Here is a 13,619-nt window from a genome sequence, read left to right as displayed (position 1 = left end):
TAAGCAATCTTTATTATATGTACGGAGTAGGGGTGAGCAAAGTATCATCGGGCACATACGGAGTATTGCAAGTTTAATCATGCCGAAAATGGAGTAAAAGGATGAGCGCGAACTGACTAGTTAGTTACTTAATTTTCCTGCCAATCCTGGCGGGCCAGCTGCCATTCTTACCAGAAGATGCTACGGCGTTTACGCACTCAAGCGTGTTTATGAATCCAACCTTTTCATTCTTGAGTTGCCTTTCCCCATGCCTCTACTGTTACGATTTATTTTCTTATGTCATAACATATGTTATCGCTGCCCCATTACTGGTCTCTTTTTATACTAAAAATCTTTCCTGGGTTTAGAAGCCAGTGTGGGTCAAGAGCCCGCTTAACACTTCGCATCACATCAATAGTGTCTGGACCAAGCTCTTTGATGAGGGAGGTCATTTTGCCCATTCCAATACCATGCTCTCCCTATAGTCCAGTAGTCAGCTAAACGTGTGCCGTGACTCGCTGAAATGGGGTTCAACCTACCGTGCAAGAGCCTTCCATTTCGATTGCCCGGTCGACCATGGTGTGGACTATCTTGTGAATCTTCGCGCAGTGTTCGGCGTTGTTCTTATCATACATGATACTCTCATGGAAGTTGCCATCACCAACATGACCTAGAATACAAGCGAACATCCCAAGCTTATCCATGTCCTTTTTGGATAGTTCTAGGATATTGTTAGCAAACAATGCGATCTGGATGTCTGGATTTCAAAGAACTGACCAATGATATCCGGTAGCCTAGAAAGAGGAACAGCAACGTCTGTAGACCAGACGTCGCGTGAGCCGTCATCCGACAGCGCCATCATGCTCCAAAGGGACGCCTTTCGGGCAGACCATAGATCATGACCTTCCTGGTCGTTTTTAGCAAACTCAAAAGATGTACTCCCAGCTTCTTTTGCGATAGCCTTAGTGGTATTAATATTCTCAAGTACACCCGACTTGGTGCCAGAAAATTTGAAAAATAATGTTGGAGTCTCTTTCCAGGCTCTTTTAGTTCCCCCAGCCTTATTGATGATTTCCATTTGAACTTCATCCAGTAGCTCTACGCATTGGACAGGAATTCCCTTTCTTATGATTCGGATGGCTGTGTTTGTTGCATCGCGGATGCTGTTGAATGTAGCGACACCGACTCTAGTCTCTTCAGGCACGACGGCCAATTTCAAAGTAATCTCTGTTACGATTCCCAGGGTGCCCTCCGACCCGACAAACATGCCTGTCAAGTTGTAGCCGGCGGAGCTCTTGCGAGGCCGTTGTCTGGTTTTGATGATGCGGCCGTCGGCCAGGACGACCGTCAAATTGAGAACCCAGTCCTTCATGGTGCCATAACGCACAGCGTTTGTACCACTACAGTTGGTGCCTACCATGCCTCCAATTTTGGCAGAGGGACTAGGGTCAATGGGGAAAAACAGGCCTGTATCCTTGATTTGCTCGTTCAGCTGCATCCACTGAATAGACGGCTGCACGACGACGTCTAAATCGTCTGCATGGAGCTCAAGGAGTTTGTCCATTTGTAGAAAGTCGATGCTGATTCCTCCATGGAGAGCAGAAAAGTTGCCCTCAAGACTGGAACCGCCGGAGTAGGGGATCATAGGAATGCGATACTTGTGGCATATTTCAGCGATTTTAGACACCTCCTCCGTGCTCTTGGGATATGCGACGGCAACCGGCGAGCGGTCGATATTAACAGAAGACCATTCCGAATAGCCGTGCAAATGCAAGTCCTCATCATCTGTGCTAATGGTATCTTCTCCCAGGAGCTCTCTTAGTTCGGCAATCGCCTAATCATTTATATTAACAGGTGGTAACCCGACATGGCAATCCATCACTCGAGAGACGACATACCTTTTCCACCTGCTTTGGGGTTGCATATATTGGATCGGCGGTGGCGTCTGCGGCGTTATTGGACTGGGAATAATACGATCCGGCGGCATAGCCCAAGCCCGTGGCGGCTACAGTAGCCAGTAAGAGGCGGCCTGCATTCCCCAGCGTTGATATAGACGACCGGGCCACGTTCTGAGGGGAGGAGGCCGTGCTGTTCCATTGGCGGCAGATCTTGGGGTTGGCAAGGCGCAGAGGGCCAGGCCGGGGGGTGATCTCCCGCAGCCCAAGGCGAGTAGCAGCTCGGTAAAGCGTCCTCATGGCGAGCAGGAGCTGTCGCGAGGCGAGAGGGATGGCGAGGGCAGCGGGATGGGGGAGCGGGAGAACAACACGACTGCGGGGGGCTCTTCAACCTGGCGATTCTAATTGGAGAGGAACTTGCGAGTTAAATATACGGCTCAATTGTTCTCGCCGGTGGCGGCGGCAGCGGCAGCGGCTCTTGGAAATGAAGCGGATAGAAGGGTTGCAGCGTCTGTTTCTCCCAAGGTATCTGCCCCCTGTCGGCAGCGGAGTTGTAGCTCAACGCGCGCTGTGCACAAGCCAGCTTGTTCTCTGCCGGCAGCCGGTGATCTTTCGGAGGGGAGACGCGGCCGCAGGATTGCTCTTAATCTGAGCCTCCCAGCTCTCGGGCGACACTGGGGACCGACTGGATCTGCTGGTTTGGGTGGACAGCCTAAGAGGAGGAGCCAGACGCGGCGGCTCCGCTGGCTTTGCCGCATTATTGATTTAAATCTTTTGAGTGTGTCCGTTAAATCTTTTTTTGCCCGCACAACCGCGACAGAATGGCGTTAACCATCGGTGGAGGAGCGGAAACCTTCCGTCGGCACGAAAACTGGTAAGACTCGCACGCCAGCCCAATTCTCAAGTCGCGGCCTCCACAAGCGTTGGCGCGTCGATGAACCTCGGACATGGTGTGCTCTGCAGTGCTGGGTGGTTGGTGGCGGCAGACGGACGTTGATTGCCAGCGCGCAGTCTCAGCATCGAGGGCAGTCAAGTCGCTCACTATGGTTAGTTAACTAATCTCGCTGGTTGATCGACCAGCCACTGTATACCTAGCTCTATGTTTGCTTCGAGGAATTCGGATTGTGAGGTCGCCAAAGAGGTCGTGCCACTTGGATGAGCTCTGCTGCCGGGGATTCTCGCAGTGCTCAGTTCAGAAACAAAGAAGCCTAAATCGCCATCAGCCAGCTGCAGTTCGATATCCCCGATTTCTTTGACAGTACTGTCGAACGCGTCAGTCGCCTTTGATCGCTGAGATCGATTTAACTCCACACATTGATCGTCCGGCGCCCCGTTTGGTTGACTGGTTAGTAGTTCGTTAACCAGTTAGTTAGATGAAGCTCGTTTGGTGGGCAGCCTTCGTCGGTGGAATTTGAAATGCAATCAAATGGGTGCTGCCTGGTGCTCTTGGCCGTCATCTCAACACAACAATACAATGGCCAGTGCAGATTAACTGCCAAACCTCGGCTGTTGGCTGCAGGTAGCTTTGTGGTCAAAGAATCGTTCAACAGCTTCTTCCGCAAATGCCAGTCTGAATACATATCGTCGTTGGTGTAGGGGATCAGACACCCCCAACCCTAGCTCCTGAGCGCGGCCTGGCCTGCATTCGACACAGATTGCGGTCTTGTGATGTGTTGAATCGCCCAACACTGACGTATACGGATATGCACCCAGGAGTGTAGTCTGCTTGCCAAAGGAAATTCGTTCATGGCCAGGGCTCCCAGAAACCGTGTTTGGTCGCCCTTTTACCGGGTCCGAGCTCTGAGGCGCTTTTGAGGGTGAGTCTTTTGCATCACCCTTTTCCTTGGAATCTATGTGTGCCTTTAGGGACTCAATTTTTCATATGGCCATTGCGCCTGAAATGGCATTTCCCCACACTCTGAGATAAATTTCCCGCTGCTAGTGACCAAGAGTAAAATTGCTACCTGGTTGTGCGTGAAGTGCAAACAATGCACTTACAACAGTCTCCCGGGCGACCATATGGAGCACATGTTATACCCAAACATAATGCGTTTGTTTGAAAGAATACTGTTCCTTTGAGGACGGAAAGAAAGCAAGAGATGAATTCTGGGATGTCTCAATCAAAGCTGTTTTCAGCTACATTTGATTCCCTAGTCACCTTGAATTCATTGTTATAATAATTCTATTAGGCGGTTTTACAGTGTGGCCAGGAGGCCCAACGCACTTTGCATGCAGCTGTATTCTTGCTAACCCCAAAATTAACTTTCTTTTGAAGATATGGTGAGCTGTTCCCCTCTTGAGCCCTCCCTAGTCTCTGTCTACTTTTTGTTTTTTTGGTAGTGTTGGCCTGTGGGCTGCATCATGAAAACAGCAGTACTATTGTTTTACTTCCTAAGTGCTCTATGTAAAATCAACGATGCACTTCTGACAAACCTACCATTTACCTGACACCTAAATCTGTTTGTTTTCTCGGCAGCTAACATATGGCATCTGAAAGGAACGAGCAGCAGGGATGTCCATTCTTAGACAAGATAACGGTGTTAGATTTGTCCGCGGAGGAAAGAAGTCTCATCATCGGTACACAACAGACAGGCGGGACAGAAATAGGATCGAGAGGGCTGAACTCGCACTTTCGCAAAGTGATAGTGAAGCAATGGTGCTGTATCGTGGTCGCGCGGGAAGAGCCCCATTCCGGACAACCCAGCAAGGATATGTCGCGGCTACCTCAAATACTGAGCCAGAGCGTCCATCTAGCTATTCACCTGGGGTTGATTCGAGAGGCCGTGAAGGGTGAGTGTAGAATATTTCCCGTTTTGGCAGTCATCTGACCCCGTGGGGCACTGAGGATTCACCTTCTTTGCTGCTCCTTTGGTTCTTATCTGCTGCCCTTCACTTCATTTTGTTCTCGCACCCGACCTTCCCTCTCCGTTCAATCTTTACTTCTCGTACCAGAAGACATTCCTTTCTTCATCTGCAACCTCAAACGTCATTGCGTTATTCTTAGGAACCGATCATGGCTTACTCAGATCTAAATATATCCAGCCGAGAAAGACAACTCGAAAGACTTAACACGGCAGACCAACAAAGGGCGACTCGGTTTTTTGCACCGTGGACAACTTGGGAATCCCTTACTGTCAATATCTCCAATATCCCTCCAAATGCGAATACCTACATACTCTGGCGAACCTTCAAGGACTATGGTACTATCGAATGGGTTGAGATATTCGAAAACCAGAGAGGGAAGAAGGAAGGCAGAGGCAAAATTCGCTTTCGGTTCGCCTATGGTGCTGGGTTATATCTCAGGATTCAATTCTAATTGCTGTATAGACCACCGCCCAGAGAGGTTTTTTGCCCCCAAAATGAGCATATTCTTAAATTCGACGATGGTCAGCATTGTTTTCTCAAGGTCTATATCAGTCCAAACAGCCCGCCGAACACGATCCCTAGTCCCATAAATCCAGATACACAATATCCGGCATCACTGGTGAACTTCCAATTTCCATATCATATATAGCAGCCAAACTAACATTTGAGAAGGAAATTCCAGTAACAGAGCTCGGTTTTGGGAGATTGATAGAGAGCGACGTGATGCTTGCTCTGAGATCAATCAAGTCTAATATCAAGAGCCAGATCCGCTTCACTGCCGATTTTTTGCGGCGCGAAATCACTGTATTCTTTTACTTGCCTGCACTTGATCATAACTCGCTTTCTCGCAATCATCTTGATAATTATCGACTTCGAATTCCCTTTCTTCATATCTCCCGAGTGGTCAAAATGTCAACATCTCACAGTTCATTACTTGTCATTGTTCTGGCCTCGCCACCACTCTATTATAGGAAATTAAATAATTTACTCTCAACATTTTCTAACACTGAAAACATATGGAGAGAATCGGACACATGGTTCCGCCAGACTGACATCCCCTATGCACGGGAAGAGTTGAAGGGTGCTCCGTCAAGTCTCCGAAAAACCAACGCAATGATAAATATTGGTGAGAAATATCCCGTCCTTGACAAAGTGATGCATTATTGATTCTAGTAGGGCGGTGGACTGCATTCGTTCTCACGTTTCCCAAAACACATACTCATTCCCAAAAACTCGAGACTCTTGAAAATATATGCAAAGACTTTAATGTCCAGGTACAAGAGGGTTCAAGCTTTGAGATCAAGAATGATCCTTCTAAATCTACGGCATGGAAATGGATTGACCCTGCGTTTAATCACAGCAGGAAGCCCACCACTTCCCTGCAAGATTTAGCGGAAGAAGACTACATACCACTTCCATTTCCTGTTCGATACCAACTAGAAGTATGCATTTCCCATGGCTTTTTAAGTGAATATACTATAAGTAAAAGCTTTGTTGCTTCCCTTGCGAAGAATGGCGAAATTAAAGCAAGGGAGTTGTTGGAGCACGTGGCTAGTGAGAAACTTGTGTATTATGATCCCATGAAGATCTTTGATATCCCCTTCGTCAAACCGGTAACTGGTCGCAAAATCCCTAAGTATTGTTGTTACATGAGGACAGCACAAGTGACTCCCTCTACGATTTACTTTGCGACGCCTTCCGTTGATATCTCAAATCGGGTTATTAGAAAATACATTGAATATTCTGATCGCTTCCTTCGTGTTCGATTTACAGATGAAAAATATGAGGGGAGAATAAATGCCAGTTCGAATAATACTGTAGACGAGGTGTTTACACGCATCAAGCGCACTATGATGAACGGAATTACTCTTGGGGATCGACATTATGAGTTTCTTGCATTTGGGAACTCCCAATTCCGTGAACATGGTGCGTATTTTTTTGCTTCGTCGGGGCAACTTACCGCAGCAAGTATTCGCGCATGGATGGGACATTTCAGCGATATAAGAGAGATTGCTAGACATGCTGCCCGCTTAGGACAGTGCTTCTCAACAACTAGGGCTGTTACTGGTTGCCCTGTGCAGATTGTTGAGATTGGAGACGTTGAGAGGAATGGACATACCTTTTCGGATGGAGTTGGGAGAATTTCAAAATTCCTAGCGCAAATGGTGATGACGGAGTTTAAAATTAGAACTCCGTGCGGAGAACCTCCCTCAGTCTTCCAATTCAGGCTTGGTGGGTGTAAGGGAATTTTGACCGTTTCCCCTGAAGCTCAACGTCGAGAAGTGCATATCCGGAAAAGCCAATACAAATTTCCTGCTATACACAATGGTCTGGAAGTCATTCGACACTCACAATATTGTATGGCGAGTTTGAACCGTCAGCTCATTATTGTACTATCTGCTCTTCAAGTTCCAGACGGCGTATTTATCGAAAAACTCAACATAATGCTCGCAAAAATTGATTCTGCTTTGACTGACGAAAAAGAGGCTATTCATTTGCTTCAGAAATACATTGATCCGAACCAAATGACCCTTGTTTTAGCTGACATGGTCCAAGAAGGATTCCTAGCTTCAAAGGAGCCATTTGTCACTTCTCTTCTAGAGTTGTGGCGGGCATGGCAAATCAAGTACCTCAAAGAAAAGACAAAAATTGCAATTGAAAATGGGGCCTGTCTCTTTGGTTGCCTTGATGAAACTGCAACCCTAAAGGGCTTCGAGAGCAGCAAGATTCCTCCTGCAAATGCCTCGTATGAAGAAAAACTAAAGTGTCTCCCAGAGATATTTGTTCAGGTTTCTCGTGCTGATGAAAATGGAAGATATGAAATCATCGAAGGAATTTGTATAATCGCTCGAAACCCTTCATTACATCCGGGAGATATTCGAGTTGTAAAAGCGGTTAATGTCCCGGCCTTACATCATTTGAAAGATGTTCTTGTTTTCCCACAGACAGGGGATAAAGACCTTCCAAGCATGTGCTCGGGTGGTGACTTGGACGGGGACGATTATTTGGTTATTTGGGACCAGGACCTTTTACCAAAAGACTGGTTCAGACAACCGATGGATTATGAACCATCTATGAAATCTCACCACTTATCCCGTGATGTCACAGTGAACGATATAACTTCGTTTTTTGTGATGTATATGAAAAATGACCGTCTGCCCCAAATTGCGCATGCTCACCTTGCATGGGCAGATTACATGGAAGATGGTGTTGACCATGAGAAGTGTATCCAGCTCGCGGCACTACATTCTGCCGCAGTTGATTACAATAAAACTGGTATCCCGGCAACTATGAAAAAGGACTTGAATCCCCGAAAATGGCCTCATTTTATGGAGAAAAAACACAAGCCAAAGAGCGCGCAATATACCTCACAAAAGATACTTGGCCGTCTCTATGATTTAGTGGAGAGAGTCGACTATAGACCAAAGCTGGAGGCTGCATTCGACGAGAGGATTCTGAATAGCGGAATTGAGACAAGCGAGCAGCACTTGAAAGACGCTTCAAATCTGAAAGTACTGTATGATGCTAGTATGCGCAGAGTCATGGCGCAACATGATATCAAGACAGAGTTCGAGGTGTGGTCAACCTTTGTGCTAAGCCATGCGAATATGAGCAAGGACTATAAATTTCACGAAGAAATGGGTCAAATCTCCTCAGCGCTGCGAGACGAATTCCGCACTCTTTGTTTTGAAAAAGCGGGCGGTAAAGATTTCGAGTATTTAGCACCATTTGCAATGGCAATGTACAAAGTGACCTGCAACGAAATGACAGAAGCGCTGACAAGACTCAGGCAAAAATATAGCGAAAATAACGATGGACGCCCATTATTGGCACGCGAAGAGAAACTTCCTTTAGTCAGTTTCCCGTGGTTATTGCAACCTGTTCTCGGGAAAATTGCAAGTCGGCATTATGATCCCGCCTGTCTTGAGGAAATTGGTTTGTGGACTGGCCGATCCGTTTTGAGGAAACGCAGAGGAAGTGTCCTAGGCAACAGCACGCCTGGCATGCGCGATGTCGAAACAACAGGCGGAGTTCAACGTAGTGGAGAGGTGCTTGAGTTGTTTCACGATACGGTTCATGATCCTTGGAGCGGTCTCGGTGAAAAATTTGACAAAAAAGAAACGCCTCGCGCAGCCATTAGGGATGTCGCCCCTGAGAAGACTGTCATTGTTCCAAATAATTCGAGCCAGCTTATAGATATTGGCGAGGAATCATCTCCCGGGCAATTGTCGGTTGAAAGTTCGTTCAGTTCGTACATAGATTTGATGAACATAACCGATCAGTCAACCACAGGAACCTCTGTGTCTCCCGCAAACGAGTCTTCTAAAAGTGGCCTGTCGCGGAACAGTGTTAAAGTCCCGCTTGACCTACCAAAGGTTACCATTGCGCTGGAAACTTTCGAGGAAAATAGCGGGTCAAATGATATTATAGAGCGAGAGGGAGATATCAAACCGTCTGCAATTGATGAACTAGAAGCGTTGCTAGGAATGTGAAACTCGGGCATTAGTTATGTAGAGTGCGTATTGAGGCAGGTACGCATCTGTAGCTAGCCCTCCCGCGCCGTAGCAATCAACGATCGAGTTGGTTCATATAGTTATTATCAAAAAACACAATCGATCAATCTAGCAAAAATCTTAGTTGGTTAGTTATGTCATTTCCGAGCTCAATGCAAATATCACTCCAACTTCCATTTCCAGCGGCGCAAAGTTGATTTTAATCGTAGCTGGGTCAAAAGACAGGTTCTCTTTAGGCCATACCACTAGTTGCATTCAAATGCCAGCTGCTACAGCTCCCATATTGGCCCCCTATACGTCACCTCCTCCCCGCCATTCTCTATCTCTCATCACGTCTCTATTAGGCACCACAAGCAATTGGCTCGTGTTAAGATTTATATGCGATGCTCTTTACTCGGCCTCACAGCTAGCCCCGAGGGGGCCCGCAGCCGGAGCTGGAATTGTAGATGAGAGTCAGGCTCCAGGTGAAGGAAAGGGCCCATTGCGAATTGTGCTAGTCAGTTTTCTACGCGGGTGGGATTTTTGGAAAGGAGAAGGGAAAAGGCTGGTATGTTTCATTTCAAATATATTATTTTGTTATGAAAAATTTATTATCTTGAATTTTCGATACCCGACGGACGGTGCTGAGTTGCCGTGGTACTTAATGGCTAGCACTCTGTTTACTCCGCTTCTAAAAGAGGCCTTCCAATTGTGTCGTCCCATTTGATAGAATTGCTATTTTTTGTTTCTTTTACCCTCATCATACTAACGATGATTCAGGGTATCGACCTCGCCAGGTTAGCACTTCAAGGCAAATTTGTGTTTGTAGATGGCTTGACTGGACTCTTTTCAACTGCAGATCAAAACCTGTCAAAACTCACACCGCCAGCTAGCATGTCTCCTGCAGTTCATTCGACAACAGCTCCGCACCGTTTGGCTAATCGTTCCCATACTACTTCTCAACAGACGAATGTACCCACAAAGCTGCAGTGGTCAAACACAGGGGGTGTGGAGGCCATAGAACGAGCCATTATTTCTGCAATAGACAGTGTAAACAGTAGTGCCGGAGAAGACGACCGGATTACCGCCACAAGCAATACGCTTTTAATTGTCGATCAACCAGATATGCTCCTGGCCGCTACTGGAGTAGAATCTAAAGTTGGAGCATTAGAGGTTAAAGACATGATTACATGTTTACGACAGGTATATTTCCTTTCATGAAACCTGCTGAAAATCACTACTGACTTGGGTCAACTGCAGCATGCGCATTCTACCCTGGTTACGCTAGCTGCAGACTCGCCTTTTATCAATTACGGGGAATCTGGGACACCCTTAGAGACAGAACATGCAAGTCTAGTAATCGGAATGGCCTACCAGGCACGAATGGTGATGCAGTTGAGGGGCCTGGAGACTGGTGCCGCTCGAGACGTGAGTGGAGTAATGCAGATCGCCAAAGGCAGACTCTGCAGCCACGCAGATCAAAGGGATTTGGATAGTGATGATCTGGAACCCATAGAAATTTTGTATTATGTTCAGGGTGACGGGACGGTGCGTGTCTTTGGTAGAGGAGAGTGACAAATTCCCAATAATTCGTGCATTTTTAGTGGGCGAAAAGGAAGCTGATAGTCCGATGCGTCGACTTCTTGAGTCCTCTTCTCAAATTTGGATGGTAGCAGAAAATCGAATATGAAATGATTCATTTGAAACCACACCGTCCTTTCCATTACGGACAATGCAGATTTTTGTCATTTATCTTAACAAAGAGAAACAGATCCATGCGCTCCACGCTGCTTTTCCGGTCCATCAAAATATTTCTCTCAAGTGGCTTGTAAGATTGAATTGGCTGTGGGACACCACGCCGCAGAGAAAACAAAGATACTCAGCCCAAAAAAAGCCGGATCCCGTAAAAATTCAATCTCCTACTATGAGAGAAGATGGCACGGAAAGCATATCCCAAGTACCCTAAGACCGAAGAAATGAGAACAGGAATCATCTATGCTGATTGAGTTCCGCGAGCACCCTTGGGTGTTCCGGTCTGGAAACCGTTCTTGAATCTCCTGTCGACAAGTTTGAGGGATCGCATGCGGCCAGTGCCAGTGGTTCTGCGTCGAAGCGCCTTCTCTCCCCAGTTATCTGTACGTACAGTGAGCAAATCCGGCCGATGCTAGTCGAGTATGATATGGGTTGGATTCAACGTACATTTGCGCATCTTGGCGGCAGGATAACCACAAGAACTGCAAGTGTGCTTCTGGATGTGGAAAGAGCGGCGACCTAGAAGAAACCATTTCTGTTATAAGCCGTATTGCCCAAAGAGTCGAAAGCATTCCTGCGACCATCCATCGAAAGAGAAAACCAAGGTGGAAACTAACCGCATCGTCGGCAAAGAGTGTGCGTCTTGTTGTGGCGCTTGCCAAAGCTGGATGTTCCCTTCGCTATTCAAGTCGTCAGTACCGTGAGAATTTGATATAGTCGTGAGCCAGGCGATGTGGCTTCGGGAAGTGGTTCGTACTCATCGTGAATCAGGAACTCTAGATACCCAATTCATTCGTTAGTAGGTGTACAATCGGAGGTGGAATAGTAACGGGAGTAAGAAGTGTCACCATACCTCAATCTTGCCGGAAAAAGCGCTGGTCGTGTCGTCGAAGTCGCAAGTCGTTAATCCAGCTTGGTCGTCGGCCTAAGCGAATTTTTGTGTGAGGGTTCAAGCCCTGGATCACGTGATAATAACCGCCAAGAACGCGTAAAAGTCTCCCATCAGCCTGGATCAACAGACACAGTTGAACGTATGATTACTCCGTACTATTGGCATTATTTACAAATCGCTTGAACGCTCCAAACCCATAATGCACCTATTCTCACATAACCAGCTCGTCCTTCCCAAGAAATGCTGCCATGGGGTCATCAGCGGCTAGCCGAGATTTTTTGTATTTCTCAAGCTCTTCCTCTGTTACTCCTTGCTGCATTTCATGTAGAGATCTTTTTGCCAATGTTCCTTTGACCTTCTCTTCAACCTTTTCCGGACGAATTTCATGGGCATCGTGATCTTCGCCGGCCTTTTGAAGCTCGTTCAAGAGCATGTTTTCTGCGTCTGCCGCAGCTGTCTTACCCGCCTCGCCAGTACAATAGCTGTTCTTTACGATGGAATGGCAGCAAGCATAACCCCATTTGAAATTCGACCACCAACTGCCCCATACTGACGTGTGATTGTTGATAAGAACGTCTTCTTGGTACTTCGATGTTGCATCCTGGCTTGATTGTCCCTTTATAGCACCACTTTCATCATACTCCACAAATCGTTCATTTTCCGTGACAGCGGCTTTATGAAGCAATCCCGGCTTCAAAAACTCTGCACCACCATATTTCTCTAGCAGTTTTCTTTTTTGTTCTTGGCTTTTTGCATCCACTTCCTCCTTGTGTTTTTTCCGGAAATATTCGCCCTGTGTAGGGTTTGCCTGTAAGTGTTGCCTATCTTTGTCACCACGTTCTTGCGACTCCCATGCGTAACGTTGTGCCTGCTCGAATTCAGCAGCATCGCCCGATGCCCTCAAAAAGTTCTCTTCGATAACAAGGGCGGCGGCTTGGTCCGATTGTGCACCCGTATCAACCATTGACCTTGTTTTTGGGTCGTATTTGGCGGAATCAAGGTCTAGATTAAGCAAATATTTGGCGGTATCTTCTCGAATACGTAAATTTCGCGTTGCGGTAGATTGTTGTCTGCCCATATCGGACTCTTCGGCGTACTTAACCTCACCCATGCCGTCAATCTCTCCATTATCTTCATTGTCACCGTCGGCTTCTTGCCCCGAGATGCCGCCATTCTCAATTTCACCCTTTGCCTTTCGTTTTAGGATTTCCAAGTCCTCGTATTCTTGAACGGTATTTCTATATTCCCTAGGATCATAGCCATTCCAACGATCTCGTTTTGCATCCCAGCCCAACTCAACGTTCTCAATAACTTCATCAGCTTCGATATCTTTTCCAGTCCATTTGGCACCGTGTTTCCTGGGCCTGCTTAAGCAATCCCTTGTCTTGTGTGTCATTGCGCCGCAATTTTCGCAGGCACCTTTGCGGTATTTGGTGGCAGCGGGGCCAGCCCGCTTACCTCTGTCATACCATTTGGATTGTCCTTCCTTCGACTTATGTAAACGCTGATGCTCCAAGTAGTCATTGGCAGATGACTCGTCATCGACATAGAAGGGTTTTTTAGAGATGAACGACGGGATATATTCGTTTCGCTCTTTAGAGGGAACGTCTGTTGGTTTTCGCGACATTCTGAGCAGATGAAATCGTTCGTATGATTTCTACCTGAGACTAAGTGACGATTTTGCGAAGGGCATGCATGCCTCCTGGTCTTGAAAAGCTTCAAGTCACGTGAAGATAGTGGCCA

The 13,619-nt window shown here is 47.0% G+C and overlaps 4 protein-coding genes across 4 annotated transcripts; 2 read left to right on the top strand and 2 right to left on the bottom strand.

Annotated features, from left to right (window-relative positions):
- Nucleotides 1-305: 305 nt before the first annotated feature.
- Nucleotides 306-2,174, bottom strand: DLD1_1 (D-lactate ferricytochrome c oxidoreductase; the record flags this gene model as incomplete). Its single annotated transcript, XM_049251012.1, has 4 exons — nucleotides 306-458; nucleotides 519-700; nucleotides 757-1,813; nucleotides 1,878-2,174. The coding sequence occupies 4 exons, from the start codon at nucleotides 2,172-2,174 to the stop codon at nucleotides 306-308; spliced, it is 1,689 nt and encodes a 562-aa protein (XP_049109862.1).
- Nucleotides 2,175-4,887: 2,713 nt separating this feature from the next.
- Nucleotides 4,888-9,232, top strand: LOZ57_001929 (uncharacterized protein; the record flags this gene model as incomplete). The annotated part of the gene is made up of 4 exons (XM_049251011.1): nucleotides 4,888-5,147; nucleotides 5,202-5,280; nucleotides 5,322-5,865; nucleotides 5,916-9,232. 4 exons carry the CDS (start codon nucleotides 4,888-4,890, stop codon nucleotides 9,230-9,232), a joined length of 4,200 nt encoding a protein of 1,399 aa, XP_049109861.1.
- A 771-nt stretch (nucleotides 9,233-10,003) lies between these two features.
- On the top strand, nucleotides 10,004-10,807 carry LOZ57_001928 (uncharacterized protein; the record flags this gene model as incomplete). The annotated part of the gene is made up of 2 exons (XM_049251010.1): nucleotides 10,004-10,435; nucleotides 10,493-10,807. The coding sequence occupies 2 exons, from the start codon at nucleotides 10,004-10,006 to the stop codon at nucleotides 10,805-10,807; spliced, it is 747 nt and encodes a 248-aa protein (XP_049109860.1).
- Nucleotides 10,808-12,087: 1,280 nt separating this feature from the next.
- Nucleotides 12,088-13,503, bottom strand: SLU7 (mRNA splicing protein; the record flags this gene model as incomplete). The annotated part of the gene is made up of 1 exon (XM_049251009.1): nucleotides 12,088-13,503. One exon carries the CDS (start codon nucleotides 13,501-13,503, stop codon nucleotides 12,088-12,090), a length of 1,416 nt encoding a protein of 471 aa, XP_049109859.1.
- Between the last annotated feature and the right edge of the window lie 116 nt (nucleotides 13,504-13,619).

The sequence above is a fragment of the Ophidiomyces ophidiicola genome (assembly GCF_022830035.1).
Source record: "Ophidiomyces ophidiicola strain CBS 122913 chromosome Unknown scaffold_5, whole genome shotgun sequence".
Taxonomy (NCBI): domain Eukaryota; kingdom Fungi; phylum Ascomycota; class Eurotiomycetes; order Onygenales; family Onygenaceae; genus Ophidiomyces; species Ophidiomyces ophidiicola.
This window is presented reverse-complemented; position numbering and strand designations above follow the sequence as displayed.